General features: G+C 47.3%; 2 protein-coding genes across 2 annotated transcripts in view; one reads left to right on the plus strand and one right to left on the minus strand.

Moving 5' to 3' along the window:
- The window catches only part of DMTF1 (cyclin D binding myb like transcription factor 1), a 28,684-nt gene extending 16,771 nt beyond the window's left edge, over positions 1-11,913 (plus strand). Inside the window, exons 11-17 of the mRNA XM_063397002.1 lie at positions 637-788; positions 2,252-2,467; positions 4,955-5,040; positions 5,649-5,807; positions 6,523-6,912; positions 9,927-10,074; positions 10,570-11,913. Coding sequence (XP_063253072.1) covers positions 637-788; positions 2,252-2,467; positions 4,955-5,040; positions 5,649-5,807; positions 6,523-6,912; positions 9,927-10,074; positions 10,570-10,679 — 1,261 coding nt within the window. The 3' untranslated portion in view covers positions 10,680-11,913. The remainder of the gene's footprint in view (positions 1-636; positions 789-2,251; positions 2,468-4,954; positions 5,041-5,648; positions 5,808-6,522; positions 6,913-9,926; positions 10,075-10,569) is intronic.
- On the minus strand, positions 11,739-20,531 carry TMEM243 (transmembrane protein 243). Its single transcript, XM_063397003.1, has 4 exons — positions 20,342-20,531; positions 14,503-14,553; positions 13,484-13,588; positions 11,739-12,424 (listed from the first exon to the last, which is right to left on the minus strand). Exons 1-4 carry the CDS (start codon positions 20,417-20,419, stop codon positions 12,302-12,304), a joined length of 357 nt encoding a protein of 118 aa, XP_063253073.1. The 5' UTR covers positions 20,420-20,531; the 3' UTR covers positions 11,739-12,301.
- Between the last annotated feature and the right edge of the window lie 3,142 nt (positions 20,532-23,673).

Below are 23,673 nucleotides of genomic sequence, written 5' to 3' on the forward strand. Positions count from 1 at the left end.
ATGTACAGATAAGGGTGATTCAGAGATTTTTAGTGACTTCAGACAGATTTTGGTAGAGAAGACTGTCCCTTATCTGGAGAGTCTGCTGGGACTGATTTATGAGAAAGTGTTTAATGCTGTAGTTAACTTCATCTACTTTGGCTAAGAAGCACCTGAGAGAAGGCAAAAATCTATGTTAAGGACAGATGGTTGATACTTAGAAGAAAACAAGTAAATATCATAACATGAAATTAATTAAGTGAATGTTCAGAGTGAATCTCAGGAAGCATTTCCTGCCTTGGAGATGTGTTTGGGGAATGTTTTTTCAAAAAGAAAAGATGCAAGTACCACCACTTGGAATGCTTCACAATAATCTGATCTAAGACCTAATGTATAAGTAATTAAGGAGAATAATCCTGCATGGCAAGGGGATGGACTGGATCACCTAACAGGTTTAGTCCATCTCCAGTTGTTGATGATTCTGCTTGACTCTGGCAGCGTGGAGCCTTGGAAGCTGTGTCGATCCCTGAGCTCTGGTGGGCTGGTCACTAGCATGTCGTTCTGCGCTGTTTGGTGTGACACGGCCGGACATGTGCCACACCCCTGCCACCCTGCAGGGCAGGTTCTGACAGGCCAATGTTCTCTGTGTCCTGCCAGGATAGCGGAACTTGAGGTTGCTGATGAAAATGACATCAACTGGGATTTGCTGGCTGAAGGATGGAGTAGTGTCCGCTCCCCACAGTGGCTTCGGAGTAAATGGTGGACCATTAAAAGGCAGATTGCAAACCACAAAGATGTTTCATTCCCTGGTAATGTACTGCTTGCACATTTCTGAAACTGCTTTCATGTATGTCAAAGGAATGAGGCTGCATTTTGTTGTCTGCTTACAGTATTGCTGGTCATAGAGCACATTGCTCCTTAGCTGGAAGTTACTGGCCCCTTGAATCTGCCAGCTGAATTGCTCCTAGAAGCAGTCCTTAAGTGTTTCAGTCAAAGAGGCCAAGCTGATGTGTACAACTGGACAGACTCTGCCATCCCTTCTTGGTTTAGCTAAAGTGAGAGCAGGTATATAAGCAGCTCAGCTGGCAGATCTCAGATGATGCTGATCTTTGGCATGGAGGGCAGTGACCTCTTCAGGTGGAAGAGGATACGTACCTGCAGCCTGACTGTGGCCTCAGGTTAGATGTGTTGCCTTTAGGATGTTAAAATGTAATCTCTGTCAGTTGCTGAGCCTTAGCTGAAGACAGAAGGTAGATCTACTACTAGCTGCAGGGAGGAGGAGAGGAGGAATCAGGAGTATAAAGCTCCCCCAAATACATTTCATACCATCTTCCCATTCTGGCTTGGAGAAACTAGTTTTTGGCCGAAGCCAAAAGGGTGTCTGTAACCTTCAGACCTCCCTTTGTGTGACTTGGGGAGAGGAAAAAAATCAGAGAGATTAGTCATGTCATAATTAATGGAAGATGTAATTTAATACACACGAGCTGTGGTTGACAGTGTGGTTGTATATTAGTTCTGCCTCAAGGCTGCAGCTGAGAGGAGAGCCCCTGTTACCACACATTAATAGGCAGTTGTTGCATCAAATAATGCATAATATAAATGCAGCACTGAATCAACAGGCTAAGCTCTCTTTTCCCTGACAAAGGGGAAATTTTTAGGCAGTTTGCTGTAATGAATTGTAGAAAAGCTGAGGCCTCAGGTTTTGTGACATGGTGTTACATCAGCTGCTCCTTCAGCAGGCCAAAGCAATCATAGAGAAGAGGGGTACGTGGTTCTGTTGGAGTAATGGGCCTCCTCATGCACAGGTGAAGAACTGTAATATAACCACTGTGGGAGTCATTCTCTCTTGTTCCCTGTTTTCTTGTTTCTGTCAAGCTCGTAAACAAATCTGCTTCCGTGTTATAGAAGATGGGAGGATTTACTTCTGTTAGCAGCATTACACAACTTAGTGATACTGGTACTTGACTGTAGCTTGGGGATATACCATGTATCCTTCTAGAGAGTTCCAGACATTTATGGGCTGTGTGTTCTTTTTTCCCCCCAAGCATAGTGAAATGCCTGGGTTCCATGAGAAAATCTAGTCTACTGCTGTAGTTGATTATAAATGGTCTGTGTATGTGCTAAATTTCTAGTTTCTGTATCTCTAGAGATTGCTTAAGTTCCAGATTCTGTAGGATTTTGTTTGCTCTTTTCACCTTGGGTAAATCACCAATTGCAGCATTTCAAATGTGCTTCCTCAACCTGCTCTAGCATGAGTGTTTTTTTCTCTCAGTGCTGATAAAGGGTCTTAAACAGCTCCACGAGAACCAAAAAAACAATCCAGGGCACCAGCTTGCAGAGAACAAGTGTGGCAGTGGCTTGGCAAGCACTAACTCCAGCTCGGGGGTGCAGCACGTGCAGATCCGCGTGGCGCGCTTGGACGAGGGCACGGGCAGCGCCCCCAGCCCCGTGGCAGCTCTGCAGATCCCGGTGCAGATCACCCACGTCTGTAAGTACTGAGACAAACCTCACCCTGCTTGTGCTGAGGTGGGGAAGGAGGAGTGAGCGTGTCTTAAAGAGTTGTATTAATTCTCCCTTGGTCATTCTGTAACTTCAGATGAAACATTTCTGTGTTCCTTTAGCTGTTTCTAGCTTTGTTAGGCAAGTGTAGGTACTGCTGTGACAGTAGTTCCAAACAGCTACAATTGGAGCACCTGGACACAGGTGTTGTAGCTGTCTGTTCGTGTGTGCACACAGGAGTTTACCCCATAACCTGTTCCTTGAAAAGCCTTCACTGCACAAACCTTGTAATGAAGATAAGAGTATGTGTGTGTTTATTCCTTAAGTTGTTTCTGGTCACTCTTGTGCAGAACTATGAACGTCATGTACTAGATCTCCTTTTGTAAATTATGTAGAGCACTGTCCCTAAATGATGCAGGGCAGTGAAGGAAAGGTGCAAGTGTTTTTTTCTAGTCCTTTATGTAGCAGTTATTTCTACTCTGACTTTCTAATCTCCCTCTGATTTACCCAGCTAGCACTCTGGAAAGTGTTAGCTGCTAGGTCACATCAACATTCAGCCAGCGTTCTGCTAAACCACTGAATTTTTTTTGAAGGTGATGCTTCCCATGCTCTTAAGGATGAACTTTGCTTGTTATCTAACATTGATTACCAGGTCTGCTCTTGTGTGTAGTTCTTATTGCTTGATTTTGTAACTAATCTTATTAAGTAACTCCAGTCACATGCAGTCTGTCATCTGCACTGTATATTATTTTACACAACATTTGTCATTTGTAAATTTTATTAGGAAAATTCAGTGCTTTGGTTTTGCTGATTACCAAATTAGTTACAGAATATTGTGAGTTGGAAGGGATCCACGTGGATCATGGAGTCCCAGCTCTTAAATGAATGGCCTGGACAGGGGTTGGGCCCACTGCCCTGGCATAATCAGCACCCTGCTCTGACCAACTGAGCTAAGTTGAAAGGTCTACAAACTGATTCTTCAGACTGTGCCTGAATGGGCATTTGGCAAACAATTTTCTGTTTATAATTTTATTAGGTCAGTCTATGTTAATCTATGTTTTAAATGCTATTTTCATTTTATATGGTTTATTTTCTGATGAGAATGACAGATGATACCAAGCCAAGAACTTTTGGTCTGTCATACTGTGTCAGTAGTCTCAGACATTGCATGAAGCTTGAACAAAGCTGATGGGTTTTGATGTGCAGGCAAGATGGGCTGATGGAACCTTTAGTCCTTTCTGAATTGAATCCTGTAATGGTTATTTTGTGACTTCACTTGCCATGTGTGCCTAACAAGCCTTTTGCCCCATTTTAGTCTGCTTTTCTGAAGAATTTCTGGTTGTGTAATCACAGTGGATTTTGTATTGTGTGTTTCACAGTCCCATGAGAGTTGAAGCTATTAGCCACTTCCCACTGCATTTGGTGGAAGGCTCAGGGTTTCAAAGGGGCAATTCCTGAGGTTTTATGAATATATTGGCTGACAGGCCCCACTTTACAGCTCTCTGCTACTGAGTACCAGGAAATCTACAGCAGGAAACCTTGAACATGCCACTACAACAATAAAAACTTCAAAAATGGAGCTTTTATCTTCTTAAGAGACCAAAATTACTGTATTTTGCAGCCACAGAGTCTGAGATGGCAAAGTTTCCATGACTCGGGTCACTGTTATCATCTTGTAGATCTTTTCCCCTTTTGGTATTTAGGAAATTACTGGAAAGCCCTAGGCAGAGTATTAATTTCAGCTTCCTGGAACTTGTGATTTTTTTTTTTTAAGAGTAAGTAGAAATTGTAATTATGGTCATAAAGTTTTGAGTACAAGTTGTTTGGACCTGATCTTAAAATACCTGGTACATCAACTGTTTTCAATGCTTCTCTTCACTGCTTTTATAGAATTAGTGGAGCTAATTGCTTAAATAATTCGTAAGACTACTTAAGGCTTTTATACACTGCAGTCATAACACACGGGATAGGCAAATATCTCAGGAGGCATCTGATCTTTCATCAAGGGTGGACATACTTTAGGGGGGCAGAAAAGGTTAAAAATACAAAAAAAGAAGAAGTCTGTGGGAAATACAATAATGTTAAGCCTGACACCAGTTTAAAACAACAGTACATGATCCAAAGGATATCATTACACCAAAGGATATCGTTACATTTAGAACCTCTTGTAAATCTCATTACAAAAAGTAATTAAATCACGTCAGAAACTTTATTTGTCTGCTTTTATCTCAGTGTGCTAAGCCCATACTTACTTTCTTTTGCTCTTTTGGATTGTAGAATGCTCTCTTTAAATAGTATTGTATCTTGGGTACCAATTAGAGAACCTTGTCATTAGGATTGCAGCCAGTTTTCTTTTTCCTCTTAGGGGAATTAACAGTACCCTGCCATGTATTAATTATAGTATGTTATGCTCTCTGCAGGGCTGAACATTCTGGTTTACATACTTTCCTTTTATTTTTTTTCCTTCCTTTTGCAGCCTCAACCGATTCCCCTGCTGCTACTGTTGACTCTGAGACAATAACCCTGAACAGTGGAACACTACAGACCTTTGAGATTCTTCCAGTAAGTAACTGGTGTTTGTTACTGTTTTTTTCTTTTCAGCCCAACTACTCCTTAGACTATGGAACTATGCATTAAAAAAAAAAAAAAAAGGAAGTTTTCAGGTAGAAAGAAGAAGAGTTCTAAAACTTATTTCTGAAAGTCTAATCCATTAGGACTGACGAGTAAACTGAATTGTAGTTAAATGCTTTAAATTCTCTTCAATGCTATGAAGTTTTCCTTTGTGCTTGGAATTTTTTCATTGTTGAAATCTGACATAAAGGAGACAGAAAAAGCTCCCAGCAAGTAAAGCTTGTCTCAGTTCCATTGTCCTGTAATTTATAGCATAGTTTCTCTTCCATCTCAGTGCAAAAGTAAGTTGAATTTGTTCCTTTTTTACCTGCTGTTGTACAGCATAGGGATCCTGCCCTTAATACTTGCCTTGGCAGCCTAAGGCTACAGATGAGTTTTTTCCTGTGTTTTGAGTGCAGTGCAGCAGCCAGTGCAGAGGGGATTGGATTGGTATGGTGATTTTCCAGGGGACTCACAGTTAGGCTGGTTCATGTGAATCAAAATGCTCCAGTAGGTCCTGGGCAGTGCATTTGGGTGTTAAACCTGTGTTGTCTTTTCAGTCCTTCCACCTGCAGCCGACTGGGACACCAGGAACCTACTTACTGCAGACAGGCTCGAGCCAGGGCCTCCCTCTGACGCTGACAACGAGTCCCAGCATGACGCTGGCGGCCGCGGCCGCTCCCGCCTCGCCGGAGCAGATCATCGTCCACGCCTTATCTGTGAGTGAGGGCTCTGGGGAAGGGAACACTGGAATGCAGGGCCCTGCACGTGGTGTGAAACTGGCACAGCAGTTCTTCAGTCACAATAATGTTGTGCTTAAAATCCTGAGAATTTAAGCACAACTGAGAATTTGGGGGGTGATGTATTGTTTTTTAAAACGCAACCTCGGGTTGCTTCAGAATGTAGCTTAGTGAGCAAGTTCTGAACAGGATGTCTCTGTTCAGTGGTTTGGTCCTCAGCAAAACCAAATCTTTTTGGTTTGTGATGTTTTCAGTTACTCTCACAAATTGATATTGGTCTACAGCACTTGGATAGTAGTGGCAATTATTGCTTTTTGTTAGGGGGAGGGTAAGGGGGAGCAAGCTGGAGATTGAATCACAAAAGTGATGAAAAATTCAGTGGGGAAAACACTGACTTTTTGAATCTACAGTAATTCTCCCCTGAATGGTTACCTCTTTCATATTATTATGTATTTACTTTATTTTTGGCTTAAAGAACAGACAACACCACATTGTCTACAAAGTTATCCTTTAGGAACAGGAAAGGTCAACAAATGATCTGGGCTTATGTACTGTATATATAAAACTCTAAATTACACTTAGCAATTGGAATCTTTTTGCTTATATTTGCTTGAAAGATGTGTAGATAGTTACAGGAAAGTCTCTGACCTTTTTTGGGGTTTTGTTTGTCTCTTTTTTCCAATGCTGCTTGCAGCCAGAGCATTTGTTAAACACAAGTGACAATGTGACAGTGCAGTGCCACACGCCGAGTGTCATAATCCGCACCGTCGCTGCCGACGACATCTCCTCCTCCTCTGTCACCCAGACAGAGCTGGCTGTGGATTCAGACATGCAGTCAGCTGACCTGACAGATCCTCCAGACACCCTGGGAGCAAATACTTTCCCTCATGATATCCATCAGTCCAAGCTGAGTGACGAAGAGCAGTCAGCCTACAACGAAGATGATGCTTCCAAATTTAGCAGCAGGAATAGTAGAGAACTGATGGATGGAGTTATGGTAAGAGCAGAGGAAGAGATTGCTGATGCTAGCCTGAAACAGAATGAGGATTCTCACTCTGATTTACCCAGCACTTACGTTACTGAGGTAAGGGAGGGCATGATACTTGATATTTTCCGTGTTTCTGCACAGAGAATTATTTCATTGAATCTGTGGCCTTTATGTTAAGCTATTCATCCGAAATATCTCAGTGATTTCATTTATATTGATAGCTGAAAGGAGAAAGATGGAGAGATACTATTCATAAGAGCATATAATGACAGGACAAGGGGGAATGGCTTCAAACTGAAAGAATGTTGGTTTAGAAGAGGTATTAGAAGAAGGTTCTTTTCCCCCTGCAGGAGTGGTGAGGCACTGGAAGAGGTTGCCCAGAGAAGCTGTGGGCTGCCTCATCTCTGGAAGTGTTCAGATTGGATGGGGCTTTGGGTGATCTCCAAGGTCCCCTCCCATCCAATCAATTCTGTGCTTCTGTATCACAGTTCTGCAAGTATTTGCTGAGATCCTCTATCCTTGAGCTTCTTTAGTGTGTTATGAGTGTGACAGTAACAGCATTTAATTTGGTACTGAGGCGTATATTTGACTTCATCTGGAGCACTGAACACCTCACTAGCTGTGGAGCTGCTTCGCTACTCAGGGTGCTAATGCAGGGTGACAGTGGAAAGCTGCAGCATTGGTGGCACTGAACAGTGATTCCTGTTTGATTCTGTTGCTTTGAACTGGGCTGTTAATTGTCCAACACACCTGCATCAGTAGGTGGATTGAGCAAGGGGCTGAGCTAGAGTATTTAGGGTTTGCTTTATGAGTCTAATAACATACTTCAAGATGTGCCTCAGTTTCCAGTTTTGAGGGCTTCTGTTAAACATACTGCTCCAGTGAAGTATCTGGGAAATCAGAATTTGAAGCATTAAGCTACTTCTCTCTCTGGCTTCAGATTTATTTGTCTCCAACACCTGAGATGCAGAAATGAGTTTGTCTAAATGATTACAGATATTTGCATTGTCTATACTCAGTTCCTCAATCTTTCAGTTGCTGGAATTATGAAAATTACTAAGTCACAGAAAACAGAGGTGCTAAAAAGAAGATAACACTCTTCAGTGGGTAGAAAAATTCCTCTTCCTTTACAGGTTTGATTAAGTTGGATTTTGGGAAAAGATGAGAGTGAAATACCCCTTCCTGTTTTTTAGAACACTGTTCTCTACAGAAGCTGCATTTCTGCTTTGTCAGCCTTGCAAATCCATCATTAATATGCTTTGGCTTTGTCTTTGAAGAAGCTTCTAATAGACAGTGCATATTCATTATGCTCTTACAAAAGGGAGAATCTTTGTATGTCTCAAGTTTGCTACTACAGAAGCATCTGAATCCTGAATAGATCCAAAGCTGAGGATTATTCTTCCCTTTTCCTCTCTCTGTTCCATGGTTGATTAATTGTGATAAGATTTTCAACATTTGAGGCAGACCATCAGCTTTCTATTCTTATTTTACAATTCAGCTTCTCGAGGTAGAATTAATAAACTTTTGATAGTAGCCTAGTTCCTAATTTAACTTTGTACAAATGGCTCATGGCTAGCAGAATATAAAACTAAACTTTTTTTTTCTATACAGAAAAACAAACTGAATTTGTAATTCTAATTTGCCTTACCCTTCAAGTCAGATCCAAGTTTGACATGTGTACTTAAATTCTAGGAAATAGTGAACTGTCTGTGAGTAATTCTCAGTGAAAAGTTACTCTAGAAAAACATGCCTGAATTTTGTTTTCTTTAAGTCAGTGTTATTTTTATGAGCCTGCCAGGGTTGTATTGTCACTGTGGGTGGGTGGTGGGAGGCAGGCAGTCATGCTGCAGGGTTTTATTATTTCTGCCTGGGAAAGGTGCCCGTTTGCCACAATGGCTTCTTCAGTTTTTCACGCCTCCTTTTCCCAGTTTCAAGCCTTGCAGCCCAGTGCTGCTGGTGGCAGAGCTGTGTGCTGTGCTGAGAGCTGCTGCCACAGGTCAGGCACACGGTGCCCTTGGGGATGGGACCTAGTGCAGTTCACTGAGCTGCAGCACAGGCTGTCAGCTCCTCTTCAGCAGCATCAGGGAAGGGGTTTGCAGGCAGCTGCCTTTGCAAAAACACCGTGGAGTTATGTAGGGAAACAAATTTTCCTACAAAAACAAGGTAGAGGAACATCAGGATTTTCTTAAACATAGAGGGCTATAACCTCTCCTAAACTATTCCGGCTCCTTCTGAAAACAGGGATAAATCCAGGTACCTTCCATTGTGTCAACAGCAGTTGCTAGCATCCTGTATCAGGGGTTCCTGAAGTTTGAACAAACCTTACACACGTTACACACAAAAGCTGGAATCCAGATATCTCTGCTGGTTCTGGCAGTAGTGTGTGGGATGACTTTACATGGCATTTGTGGAACCAGGCGTGTGCTGTGACACTGAGTCAGCCAGATGTGTTGCTGCCATTCCAGTACCACAGGAGCCAGGGAAGAGGCAGCAGCAGCAGCAGTGGCAGGACTGGAAGAGAGTGAGGGTATTGACAATTGAACCTGGAAGGAATCAGTGTGTTGTCAATCTTGTGGTATCATGAGGTTCAGTCTGGAGCCAACCTCCAGCCAATGACAGACCAAGCAAGGCACAGCAAATAAAGGGGGTCTTTAGAGCTCTGTGTTCAGTGTCAGTTAAAACCTGACAACAGGAGTTGTGAAACTTAGGGTAAAGCTGTTGGGTTTGTGGAGCAGGTAAATGTTATAAAGGCATTGCTTCAGTCTCAGAACATCTAGACAGCAAGTAGTGGAAAAGCCTAATTATTCCTCTTCACAGACATAATATTTGACTTGCAAGGGAGCATTTTATCACCACCTTGCAGTGTCTCCCTTCCTCTCCAGCATTTCTCAACAGGGTAAAATTCTTTTTGTCTTGTTTTTGGGTTCCTCTGCTAAGATGAAACATGCTCTGTAAATGCTGAAATAAACTATCTCAGATGCTGACATTTCAATTTAATGAGATGAAATTCATCCAGAGTGTGTTGCTTACTGTGGAGTATGGCTGAGCAGTACAGGTTTTTGTTTATGCTACCAGGAGTACACTTTCATGGCCTGTTCTGTGTTGTGCAGGACCTGGGTTCCCCAACAATAGAAGAACAAGTTGATCAGCCTACAATAGACGATGAGACTGTGCTGATTGTTCCTTCCTCCCATGGTTTTATCCAGGCAACGGATGATATAGATAGTGAATCAGTGCTGCCCTTGACAACTCTCACAGGTATGACAGTCCTTTCATTAAAACAGTGTAGAGAGCTTTTCAGTTTCTGTAGACAACACAGATCTTTGCTTTCTCTTAAATAATTTTACATATCAATGCTATGAAACTTGAAGTAATCTAACAAATACTCCTCTGAGGGTCAACACTGGTAGTGTAATACCTGATGGATGCAAATGTGAGTCACTCTGTTGCATCCATATCCATCCATATTGGTCATCACTTACCTTCTCTAAAGACAAAACCCAGCTGGATGTGGTCCTGTGCAACGTGCTCTAGCTGAAGCAGTTTTAGGAAGGGGTTGGACCATGGGATCTCCAGAGTTCCCTTCCAACCCCAGCTGTTCTGTGATCTGTGAAACTAGAAATTGCAAACTGCCTAGTTTTAGCAACACTGCCTGTAATTGGTTAGAATTCCAGGCTACATTTCCTAAGCTTGTATTTTATATCTTCTTATAATGGCACAGCAATAGTTCTAATGCTTTTTGTCCCTTGACAGATCCTATCCTACAACACCACGGAGATGGGTCACACATTATTGGCTCATCGTTGGGCAGTCCCGACTCGGAAGATTCAAAGGACGTTGAGGATTTAGTGAGCTGTCACTGAGAAGCAGCAATGGTGTCCATTTTCTATTGACCATGTGTGCATTGTGAAATTAGTTACAACCCTGTGCCACATTTCCAAAGAAAGCAGTCACAGTCTGTCTCTGAACAGAAGCTCCAGTGTGAAATGGCTGCTGTGCACTTTCTCTGCTCAGGCTGTTTCCCTCGTGCGGGAGGGAGGACGGAGCCGCCAGCCGAGGCCGGAGGTGCCGCGTCCCACTGGGGTGTTCAGTGTCCTGAGGAGCCTCTGCTGCAGTGCTCACAGTGCTCAGATCCTTCCAGACCTCTTACTGATGTGCTGAACTGCACACGAGGAAAACTGGACAGAAGCCAAGGACTGTGGACTGTAGCCTCTTAGTGCCGCAGCAAGTATTAGTTTGCACAGGTTTCATGAAGAATGGGTGAGGATTTTTGCACTTACTGACTCTTGTAATACATGGAGTAAGAGACTGTTACATTTTAGGAAGGAGTGAGTTCCATCAAAGACTTCAGGGAGCATGGGCAGCATCATGAAGCAGTGGTGTGTATTCCCATCTCACCTGGCTCATTAGTATGTCTGTGGCATAGGAGGAAGGCAGAAGCTTATGGGACTTGCCTGGTCTGCTTGTTCCTGAGGAGTCCATTGCTGGCAATGGACAGAGCTCAGAAAGATCATTTGTGGAAAATCTTTTCTTGTTTTTCTGTTGGTTTGTTTTGTTTTTCTCTCATCACTACAGCAAGCTGAATAAAAAGGGAAGGGCTATGAGAAAGGGAAGCTACTGGGACCCACCGGCCTCCCCCCACAAGCTTGGAATTTCTTTGAGATTGTTGTGAGTAGGGTGGAATGTTTTTCTCTCTCACTGTTTACCTGACACTACAGCCACCTCTCCAGACGTGCTGAGTTAGTAATGACTGGGGACTGGTGTGAAGGTGGCAAAGTCTTGGAGGAATAGCTCTGTGAGAGTCTGGACATAGGGCCCCGAGGCAGAGGAGGCCAATTAATTCCTACATTGTATGAAACAGACACTAGGCTGAACAGCAGCCTGTTAGCTAGGAATCAAGAGAAAAAGCTATAGAAACTAAAGACTTGTATAAATTATTTTATTTATTTCTGTAATTAGCTCTTCATAATCAAGAGTTGGTCTTTTTCAGTCTGTGGTTTTGTTAATGTGAAAAATAAGTTGTAGTTTTAAATGGTTGCCTAGGGAACAGAAATAATTGTATATTCAGTTTCAACAAATTAAAGAGTATTTGTCTTACTTGACTGTAAGATGCCATTTATTTATACTGCCACAGATCCTTTCAGTGCTGCAGTTTGTTTGTACAGTAATAAAAAAAGTGCAGTTTTTTCCAAAATGAAAAAGCTTGTGCCATTCTGAAACATCAGTACAACTGGAATGTTCATTAAGCGCAACAGTAGCTCTTCAAAAAAAAGCAGAATGTCACGTCTTATGGCAATAATTCTCCCCAACAAGAGGGACATTACATATACATTTACATGAAAATCATGTACTGATTTATCCTTGCACAACCCACTTCTTTCCTCTCAGGCTGATGGTTCTCACTTCAGTGTCTCGAGTAGAGCTGAGAGCTGAGCTGGAAGCAGTCTGACACAGCAGCATCATCGCTGGGTATTCCCAATGTCCTTCATTTATCCACTTCATGGAAGTACAGGTTGGCACATATACATAGCATGACAATAGAAAACAATATGTAGTAAATTAGATTTCTAAATTTGGGTTCCAGGTCTCCTTGTCGATACCAGTAGATCTAGAAAAGAAGAGGAGTTTGTGTTATTCCAAAAAGCCAGGTACTCTGAGGAAACTTTCTTTGGTAACTGAATTGGCAATTTGGAAGTTTAGTTTTGGGTTTGTTTTTTTTTTTTTTTCTTGTAAAACAGTCCAGCTGCCTCAGGCCAGAGGGACTGAGTGTATGTATGAGAAACTGGCCCTGAGGACATGCGCTGTGTGGTCAGCTTTGCTGAGAGGGAGGGAGAGAGGTGGCTTAGCTGGGGGTGTTTTAACACTCCAAGCTGGCTACACCCTGGTGGATGAGGACAAACATCAGCTTTGCACTAACACAGTCTATTCTGGGCAGAGTCGTGGCCACCAGCTGTAGGATCAAACACTGGACTGGCCAGGCAGTGCAGAGCAACTTCCCAGTGTGCCCAGCAGTGAGGGGTGAGGGGCTGCTCCAGGCACAGCTGGAGGAAGGAGAATGCTCCAAGCATGAAAAGCTACAGCAGCACGAGGGCCTGCCCATGGAAGGGGGGTTGGATTGGATGTCTTTGACAGCCCCTTCCAACCCAAACCACTCTGTGATTCTATGAGCTCAGACCTGCCAGTTCCCCTTGCCAGTGCTTGGGACCAACTCCCTTGGAATTCTGCAGTTGTTGAGTAGAGGAACATCTTCCACTTGCTGTAGCTTCCTACCCCTGTAACTCATCCCCTGTGTTTGAAAGGCCACTGAATAATGCAAGTGCATGGCTGATCCCACTTCAAGTGTCTCCTGCAGCTCAATCCACCTCTGCATTCCCATTTCAGAGCTCTGCTCCCTGGTTTCCTACCCTGTGTCTCCCCTGGCAGCTCTGGGTGGCAGTGCCATAGCGGTGACAAGTCTTGCACCACGGCTGGGCTGCAGGAGTCAGCTCAGTTCACACACTTACTCTGCAGTAAATACAAAACTCATTCCCACTCCCTCATTGTCAGCTTGTGTTACAGAGGCAGGAAAGCTTTTCTGGGAGAGTGTAAAAAAGAAGGCAGCACCACGTAAAGCAGATTTTATTCAGAGCTGTCGACTCAAAAGCACGGCGAACATGGCAGTACTTACAAGAATGCCAGCAGAAATGCAACACAAGGAGATGCAGAAAGCAAAAAATACATTCACAGGTTTTGGAGGTAGTTGCGGGAAGACAAAAGCACTGATTAGAGTGACCTGTATGGAGGAAAACAAAGATGAGGGTTTCACTCTGCCCACAGCTGCAGTGAGAAGAGGCTCAGCCCAAGGGCTGGAGCAGCACAGTGCTCGCATCCTGATCTGCACACCCCTCCCTGGTCTCTGACTCCCACCCCTGAGGAGCTGAAGGAAAATGTGCAAGTCTGGAGGAAAACTGCTTTGATACATCTGCACACTGAGAGGGGTGGAAAAAAACAATGAAAGCTTTGCCAGAGTGGCTTATTGCCAGAAACCACCCTCCAAGGAGCCATGAAACCATCAGGCCCATGTAGGAGCATCCCTTCAGCCAAGTGTTCCAGCAGCTGGCACCTCACCTGTCCCCACAGCCTCCCTGCACCTCACCTGTCCCCACAGCCTCCCTGCACCTCACCTGTCCCCACAGCCTCCCTGCACCTCACCTGTCCCCACAGCCTCCCTGCACCTCAGCCCTCCATCAGTTCCCCCCACGGACCACACCACTGATGTCTCCAGTCACGACGGCGTTGGGTTCGTCTTAAAGCTTGGGGAAAGCACAGCTCAACACAAAGGGACAAACTTTGGAAAGACTTATATAAGCCATAAATAGAGGACAATGAATCATAAATAGAAGGAAATAGAAGCAAACATGCTCTCCTGGCACATAAATGCTTTATTGTCTCACCCAGCCTCACGTTCAGCCAGGATGAACAATCTACTGGAGAACTTCAAGGATTTTATTACAGCTCTTCAAGAAAAGTATTCCCCTGCTGTTGTCAAAGAGTTTCAAAAGACAAATATGTCCCAAAATGACTGCCTGCCCTAAATCAGAGCCTCTTTGGTCATTGGAAGTTTCACAACTCAGTTTTGAGAAGGAATTCTGGTTTTCTCCCTGCCACTTAAAGATGCAACATGGGGTGGGGATGGGAGATACTTACTACAAGCAGCAAGGTTGTTAAGCCACCAACAATTAGATTGATGATTCTGTCCTGAAGAAAAGAGAAGAGTGTTATGTGTACCTTAAAAACCAACAATAAGAAAAACCTCAATGCAAATAAAACAGAGCATTAACCAACAACACTTAGAGCATCAGCCAGGATCCACATTATCCTCAGCACACCATCAAGGCTCCCTGGTCAGCTGTGGCACACAGGAAAAGGTTTCTCCTCCCTGCACAGACCCCAGGGAGGTTGTACTGGTCAAGGCCTCGTGAAGCAGGTTTGCTTATTTGCAAATGGCTTCTCTGCTACATCCAAATCGATTGCAGTTGCGCAAATTATATTTAAATCTTTTTTTTTAAAGTGGGAGTGCACAGATGGAGGTTGTCAGAAAAAGCTTTTTTTAGCCTCACTGCCTGAGAATTAATAGATTGATAGAGTCTTAGGTGGGGATTTGTGGGCTGTTGGCAAGGAGGTGAAGCATTGCCCACACCCCAAATGCTCCACCCTGACACCAGCGATGTGAAGATGCCACACAGTGGCTCTGCTTGGACAGCCAGATATCCCCCCACACTTCTTCCTGCTGCTCCTGATTAGGAGAAAACAACTGGGAGGACACAAGCCTTTTGCACCTGGGAAGAAAGATCCCTCAGCATCACAGTCCCATCCCAGTGGCATCAGGAGGGGACTGGCTGTGACACTGCGCTGTGTGACCACGGGCTCAGAGGAGCACCCATGGCAAGACCCTGTGCTGATGAACCTTCTGGAGTAAAAAACAAAGAGGAGAATATTGCAATCCCTGCCAGCACACTGCCTTCCTCCCTGGTGCTGCTCCGAGTAGAAACATGTATCACCACAGTCAGACTAGGCTGCACACAGCCAGGTGTGACACCCCAGCTGGCTGACAACTCACAGACTAAAAGAACAGCTACAGCAGAAAAAATGTGCAGAGAGAAAGACCCCAGACTTCCATTAAGTACACTGAGAGTCATTAAGTACCTATGGTGAAAGGAAAATGAGAAGAGTTTGAGCAGTGAAAGCATTTTGCCCGAGATACCCCAGCCAACAGGCGAGGCAACACGGGCTTGCCTCCACCTGCTCTTGCACCCTTCTTCCCTCCTAGAATTTGGATTTGTAGAGAGAGAAGTCCCAGGTCATGAAGTAACACATGACAGCAGCAGGGCACTAGAAGAAAGCAAAGAGAGAGCAGCAAATCATGCTTTTGTGGGATACCATCAGCCCTGACCTAAGGCTTTGTGGAGGTCACATTAAGGTGGTTCAGGAACAGGTGGATGCTGTGCCCTGGTTGTGCTCATCCCCAAGGGACAGGCCCACAGCAAGCAGGCTCTGAAACCTCTTTTATTAGTCCCCAGCTCCTCTTTGTAAAACAAAACCACTGATGCTCCTGTAGCTCAGAGGCCCCAAGCTGTGGTGGAACAGCAGTGGCTGCAGCAGTGGCAAGTGACCTCCCCTCCAGAGGAAATTGTCACCAACATCCCCTGTGCAAGGTCCTCAGCAGCCAGGCACAAACCCCTTCTCCTCACCAGCATTTCTGCACACAGAGCTGGTGATGTGGCAGCAGGGAATGGCAGGGAGCCAGCTGCAGAACAGCAGTGGGTCACAACCTGCAGAGCTCACCTGGTGAGCACAGACACAGCCAGCTCTGCAGAGAGCTCGGAGGGACGGACACACGGTCACCATCCAGAACGTCAGCCATGGCTGTGCTCCTGATTAACTGGAGACCATTGTGCCAGGACAGATGGACTGGCAGGGGAAAACAACGGAGTCAGACTTGACAGCAATGGTGGAGCTTTTCTCTCTTGACTGTTCCAGTGTGGGAGAGCCCCCAGCACAGGGACCTCTCATTCACCCTGCTGCCTGATGGACATCCCAGTGACAGCCAGGTCAGGTACAGATGCCAGCAGTGGGGCACGTGGCCTGCAGTCCCTGCAGCCAAGGCATCCCTTCCCCGTGCTCAAACCTGCGCTCACTCAAACGTTCCAAATGCGCTGCCGGCAGGAGAAGGTATTTCAGGATGCGGGGATTACAGACACTGATCCTGAAATCCTGGGCTTGGCAGAGCAGTGAGAGGCTGTGTTCCCCAGTGCCCGCTGACACTTCAGCCCCAGGCAGCTTAGCACAGCAAAAAGGTTAAAAATACTCAAGCAGAGGCCAAGACGGCTAAAGGGATTGGGGATGACAGAGCCTTTCACCTTCACACGGTGTCCGAGCGCACAGCCCGACCTGTGCAGGCACCCCTGGATACTCCTGGGCATGCAGAAACCAGCTGTGGTGAGCCTTGTGTCCCACAGGTCACCCAGCTGGCACAGCCAGCTCTTACCACCAGCACAGCTGATTCAGGAAGGATTTTTCTCCAGCATCGCTATGTACTGTAATAGCTGCTAGAGTAAAAAGACAAAAAGCCCCAGCAGGCACACCAAACCAGAGAGCCTGCAGCTGCTTGAGGTCACCTGGACCAGCACAGGGTACTGGCACACACACACCAACTTCTGATACAGCCCAGCAGTGCCTCCATGGGGGTCTCCATTCAGCCAGCTGCCAAGACATAGCGAGCTGTTGGCCAGACAGCAGATGAATTCCATGTTTCACTGTTGCACAAGATGCATTTTGAAACAGGAGGGTTTCTGCCCTCTCCTACTCTGGGGAGGCTGTTTCAGGGCTGGGGGCATCAGACTTCTCCCAGGGAGCTTCTGCAGTGCAGAGGTCTCCCTCCATCTGCTCCTGGGAAAGGGACCATAAGGTCAGGAAGACTTAAATCCTTGCAAAGCATGAGGGCACCATCCAGGATTCTTTAGGATCTGGATCAAGGTTCCATGGAGCAGCAGGGAAACTGAGGCCTGGCTGAGACTATATCTGCACTCCCTTCACAGGCTTTGGCAGAGTGGCAGCTCTGCTCTTCTCCCCATTCCAGCTCGGCACCTTCCATCCTTGAATCCTCCAAGTTAGTGGTGTGTGGGCTGAGCCCACAGGGACCCCGGCAGAGGCTTGGCCAGGACCAGGGAATGGGCAGGTCCCCTGGAGCGTGGGTACCTGGTGCCATCTCTGCAGGAGTGACAGAAAGGCCATTTTTGTGCCTTACATCAGCAAGTCCAGATGGTCAGCAGCCATTGCAGCCTGCTGCAGCCGTAGGGGATACCTGAAGGCAGTGCCAGACCCAGCCTGGTGCAATTGCAGGAAATGCAGGCTGTGCCCAGGGCCATGCTGGCCACCCACCCCCTGCAAGACATGGGGACTTCCTGGTGTGTCCTCAAAGGCTCATCATTCCTATCCCAAGCCCCTCAGTCTCTCTTGCTTTCAGCTTTCAAGCCATAGCAATTCATTCCCACCCACTCAAACGCTCCCACCATGGAGGAACCCAGCTTTCAGCTTCTCTCCTGAGAGGTGCTGCACCTGTGACACTCTGTCCCCTCTTTGCCACTGTACAGCTGTGCCTTTGAGTTGTCTCCTACCCATCCAGTGCCAGGGCTGCATCCCTGGAAACCACAGCTGGCACTCACCAGTGCCTGGCACTCACCAGTGCTGTGTTGCTGCACTCCCTGCTCCCACCAGCCCTTCTTTGGTACCATCCTGCCCCAGTCTCTGCTCAGAGCCACACGGGAGAGCTTGGCAGGGGCAGCTGGAGCACGGCAGGGCAGGCAGATGCTGCTGCCCAGCTCTGCCATCCCCACGAGAGGCTTCAGCCTCAAAGTCACCAGCTTGGACAGCAGGAGAGCGCAAGAAGGCAGGAAGGGGGAAGGAATCCCCATCTCTACATCCATTTCCAATTGCTGGCAAGGGTGGGAGAGCCCTAATTTTGGTAGCAGGGCTTCCTGGGGCACAAGCACTGCCCCTGCCCCTCCCTGTGGCCCCAGCCCGAGCAGAGGATCCCGGTTTGCCAGATCAGCCATCACTTGCAGAGACCCAAAAGCAGAGCTCGGGCACTTCTCCCGGCAGACCTGCTCCCATTTAAAGGCAAAGTTTAGCTTTTCCATTTCTGACATAGAACATTCCAGCTCGGGACCTGACCAGCGTCTGTTTCTAGGCAACCCCAGTGAATGAGGGAGGAAAGGACCCCTGGCCAGCACAGCGGTCCCTTGTCTGTCGGACACGGGGACAGCAGGGACACACCACTGGCCGCTGCTCACCCACAGGACAGGTTCCAAAAACGCCACAGGAGACAGGCAGGGGTGAAGTGCAGGACGCTGGATCCCCTTCAGACCCCGGGAACTGAAATTAGCAGCCCACATTTGTTATTTAGCGCTCTCCTTTGCCAGCAGAAGCGTAGCTGGAAAAAGACCGGGATCAGGGATGGAAGGCTTAACCTGGGCTGAAAACTTTGGGGGTTACCTGCCAGGACTGCCTCCCTGATCCGATTGCACATCCCAGTCCCCAGAAGTGCCCATCACTTCCCAAAATCCCTGAGCAAGGACAGTCCAACAGGACACGAGTGCAGGGCACTGCTCCAGCAAAGGCACCCTTGCCTCCAGCGCTCCCCTCAGGGATACCTGTCCCCCACAGTCCATCTTTTTGGGGTCCTGCCTGTGCTCCTGTGCCACCCCATTCTATTTTTCCCCGAAAATCCAGTTGGTATCATTTTCTTTTCATTAAACCTTGTAGCAGCAGTTCCAAGTTCTTGCGGGGAGGGCGGTGATGGATTTGATACATTTGCGAATAATCTCAGGCAGTTTCAGCCTGCACCCCCCAAACACACACGAGTGTGGGTCACCCCCTAACAGGGGACAACCCCAAGGCGCAGAGCGATGATGTGACACCTGCAGGTGCGGTGTTCCCGAGTGATCCCGATGCCGGGCAGCGCCAGGAGCCCCTCGGCAGCACAGACCCCGCCGCAGCGCCGAGAGCCGGACGGCTTACGGGGAGTGACACCTGAGGAGCCGCGGCTGCCACACGCCAGCCAAGGAGCCACCGCCGGCTCCGCCACCCCGGGAGAAAAACCAGCTCCCGGGAAGGCACCGAGCGCAGCCCCCCATCCCCATCCCCAGCAAAGACCCCCAGGTGGGTGAGAGGCAGCCTGGGGGGGGCTCAGGGCACCCCCGATGGGACACAGCGGCTCTGTGACCCCCTGCCCGTGCCCGACCCCTTCCAGCCCCGCTCCGAGGGTCCCCCCGGCGCCGGGACCCCGAGCCCCAAGTCCCGATAGAGTTTTGGGGAGATGTTGGTTTGAGGAGGATTCTTTGAAAGTTGATTTCCTTGGGGGAAAGGGGGCAGGGGGGGATGTTTTGTGAGTTTTTTATTTGGGGAAGGGTCTTGTTAGGGGGGATTGGTTCTGGGGATATGGTTTGGGGTTTTTTTAATTTGAGGCAGTGTTCGTTTGGGGTGGTTTTGATAGATTATTTTGGTTTGGGGCACTAATCGGGAGATGGTTGTTTTCGTTTTATTTCAGGGTGTTTTTTTATAATTACACCAATTAGAAGCTTTTCCTTCTTTTGGAATTTGGAGGGCTCCTTTTCTATTTTTCCATTGGGGTGCTGCAGCCTTTCTGATTTTTGATGCTGTTTTGGAGGGGAACTGAGAATTCTTTCTTATTTCATAGGGATTTTTAAATTTGTTTGCAGGGTTCGGGCAGGTTCCTCGCTCGGGCCGGCCGCTGGGCTGCCTGCGGCGCTCCGTGCCGAGCCGGGGGATGGGAGCCGCCGCTCTCGGTGTGGCCGCGGAGGAGGCTCCTCATTACCGGGGCATTTGCTCCGGGAGGGCGGGGAGGGGGGGCACTACGGGACTTTCCGCTGCATTCCCTCCGCTGCGGTTCGCTCCGCCGGGGGGTTGTCTGGGGGGGAAGGGGCCGCCGGGGGTGGCCGGTGGCGCGGCGGGCGCCGTCCCTTACCCTGGCCGAGGTCTCCCCGAAGAGCGGCCGGTTGTCCGCGCCGCCGGTGCCGTACCCGCGGGCGGGGAATCCCTCCATGGCGCGGGGGCGCTGCGCCGGCGGCCGCCCGGGGGCGCCCGCTCATCCTGCGCCGCCCCTGCGCGCCCGCTCCGCGCCCCGCGCGGCACCGGGAGAGGCGGGACCGGGAGGGGCGGGGCGGGACCGGGAGGGCGGGAGAGGCTCCTGGAGAGGCGGGGCGGGACCGGGAGGGAAGGGACCGGGACCGAGACCGAGAGGGGCGGGAGAGGCTCCGGGAGGGCGGGGTTAGACCGGGAGGGCGGAGGGGCGGGAACGGTCCCGCAGCGGCTCCGGGAGGGGCGGGGCAGCGGGAACGGTCCCGGCAGGGAGGAGCGGCACCGGGAGAGGCGGGGCGGGAACGGTCCCGGGAGGGAGGAGCGGCACCGGGAGAGGCGGGGCGGGAACGGTCTCGCAGCGGCTCCGGGAGGGCGGAGCGGCCCCGGGAGCGGCCCCGCGGGACGTGCGCGGGTGCGGAGCCGCCAGCCCGGGCTGTCGCGGACGGGAGGGGCCGGCGCGCCGCCGCTGGCTGTGGCGATTTGTTGCTCAACAAAGTTGCGGTATTTGAGCAAATCTCATTAGGGATGATGGTTTGGCAGCTTGGAGAAATGAGATTTGATTTGGTTTTGATTCGATTTAGGTTTTCTTATTAAAGGTTTTATTTTATTTTTCCTTATTTTTGTTTTCTTTTATTGTGTTTTACTCCCATAGAACCACAAAAGCAGAATATCCTGAGTTGGAAGGGACGCACAAGTAACATCAGTGCAACTCGTGGCCCTGCACAGAACCTCACCCTGTGCCCGAGAGCGTTGTCCAAACCCATCCCCAGATGTGTCAGGCTCGGTGCTGTGAGCCTGCCCTGCGGAGCCTGTCCCAGCACCCTCTGGGTGTAAAACTTTTTCCTGATATCCTACCTAACCTTTCTTTTATAACTGTTGTATTTTACTTATTTTTGTAATTTATTTTATTCTTACTTTATTCTATTTTACTTTCTTTTTTGAGGGGCTTATTTATTTATTTATTCATTCATTTATGTTTAAACATCTGATCCTGCTAGAGCTGAAAAATGAACTTACATGTGCTCTTCCCAGTTCCACCTAAACTAAATAAAAGAGAGGGATTATTCCTGGGGCTGGGATTGGTGCGAATGAAACACTTTTGCTGTATACATTCCTTAGCCAAAGTTATCCCATGTACTGTCACTTCTGTTGTTGCTTTGGAGCTGATGATGGGTTGGTATGTGAGAAAGCCTGGGGCCATTATTTTGTTGGGGTTTTTTTGTTGGTTTTTTTATTATTATTTATTTAAATTTTCTATATTATATTTGTATTTATATTTTAATTTAATCTTTATTTAAATTAATTTTTTTTGTTTGGGGTTTCTTTACTTTTCAATTAATCTCATTTTTTCTCTTTGCAACACTTGGTCTCAGAAAATAGCTTTCCTCTTAGATGTCCCCCTGACCATCATGGATACAACATTTTTCCAAGTGCATTTTAGGATGAAAATAAACCAGTTAAGATGCATTAAATGTTGTGGCTTCCAGGACAGATTTGAAGTTTTTTGTTGAAATGAGCTCTATGGTTTCCCCCTGACCCTGCTCTCCCTGCCATGCACCTCTTCAGGAATTACGGAGGACTTTTTTACCCTGAGAGACAACTCCCCTAAATACCACTGCAATTTAGCAGAAATAGCACGGCCATTTCCTTCTTGTTGGAAAGAAAAGATTTATAGGCCAGGTCTGTGGGTGAAAAGATCCGAAAGAAGAACACCAGCTGCAGATATGAGCTGTCAGAGCAGCTGTTCTGTTGGTGGCTCCAATTCCTGTCACTGCCGTCATCCAAGGTCCCCCTGCAGGCCACTGGTCTTGGCTCGTGGGAGCTCCCCAGTTCTTGAGCAAGAGCCCAGTGAAATCAGGAGTTTCTCTTGCGAAATTTTCTGTCATTTTAGGTCACAAGCGCTGCGGGGGCCGCAGGACCCGGGCCGTGCTGTGCACACAGGGCTCAGGAGCCCTCGAGCTGCTCTCAGCGCTGCGCTCAACGCGCTCAGAGACCAAAGCGCCGCCACTTCAGAGGTGCAAAGTATTGAATTCAAGTAAGGCCAGCAAATTATCACAGCTTCACCCAGCCTGACTGTGTCCTGAGCTGAAGTACTGGGTGGGAAGGCACAAGGGCCTCCTGTAACCCTCCAGAGGTCATTCCTAGGGTATGTGTTGGGAAGAAGGGTCTCCGGGACTCAGTGGAGAGATTCTTCATGTCCTCTTGAGCCACCTGGGAAAAACAATCCCATGGTGTGAAGGATGTGGCTTCCTGACACACAACTGCTCTTGACCTGCAGAACACTCGGTTCTATGCTCATTTTGCAGTACTTGTATATTAATTATATTCCTGAGCAGGCTCTGGCTGTGCCCAGATTAAATACTTTGGGTTGTAGGGTCTGGGTGGGGCATGGGGGTGACTGTGGGAGTGCCCTGTGTCACGTACTGCATTTATACTTGGAGTTATGGCTCGGTGGGACAAAGGGACATAACCTTCTTCCAAAATCCAATGAATAACTGAGAACAAATGCAAAACACAGGCAAAACTTGCTTGAAAACCACAACTTGTTACTTGCACATAATAATCAATGAATCAATAGTCAGTGAATAGTGAAATGGGGAGTTACTTGTTTCTCAGCCCATTCTTTGTTATAGTATCTTGTTTTTTAAGTGCTACACGTCTTCTCCACTTAACCAATCTACATCTCTCCCACCTGGATCCCTCACTTGTGTATCAAAGTTCTTCCTGGGTGATGTGATCACTTAGTAGACAGCAGCTCTAATTTGATGAGTGAGAGTCTGATGGAGCCACTAATGTAAAAAACCAAACAGATTCACTTCTTTCTACAATTCAAAGTATATCAATCTTCAGTGAAAAGTACCTATGCTTCTCAAGTCTGAAATAAAAAAACAATCTGCTTTTTATTGGAGGAAGTAATTTCAAAGGAAATCTTGGGTGGTTTAACATTGGAAAGATTTGTACTGCTCAGGTTGGACACAACTTCCTTGGTCTTATTTAGTGTGTTTTATGTTTATCACAGCTGGCTACATCTGTTACAGCAGTTCCAAGGTTTACATGCCAAGCTTTAGCTCTCCTTCCTCTGAAATATTCCTGGCATTACTTCCTAGAAATCAATTTGGCCCATAAATTGCAGAGAGCTTTGGAGTCTCTTCAGAACATCAGCACTATAGACTATAAAAGGTTATATGCTTTCTCCTGTCTAATATTTTATTTATATTA

Source organism: Prinia subflava, chromosome 4, assembly GCF_021018805.1.
Source record: "Prinia subflava isolate CZ2003 ecotype Zambia chromosome 4, Cam_Psub_1.2, whole genome shotgun sequence".
Lineage (NCBI taxonomy): Eukaryota > Metazoa > Chordata > Aves > Passeriformes > Cisticolidae > Prinia > Prinia subflava.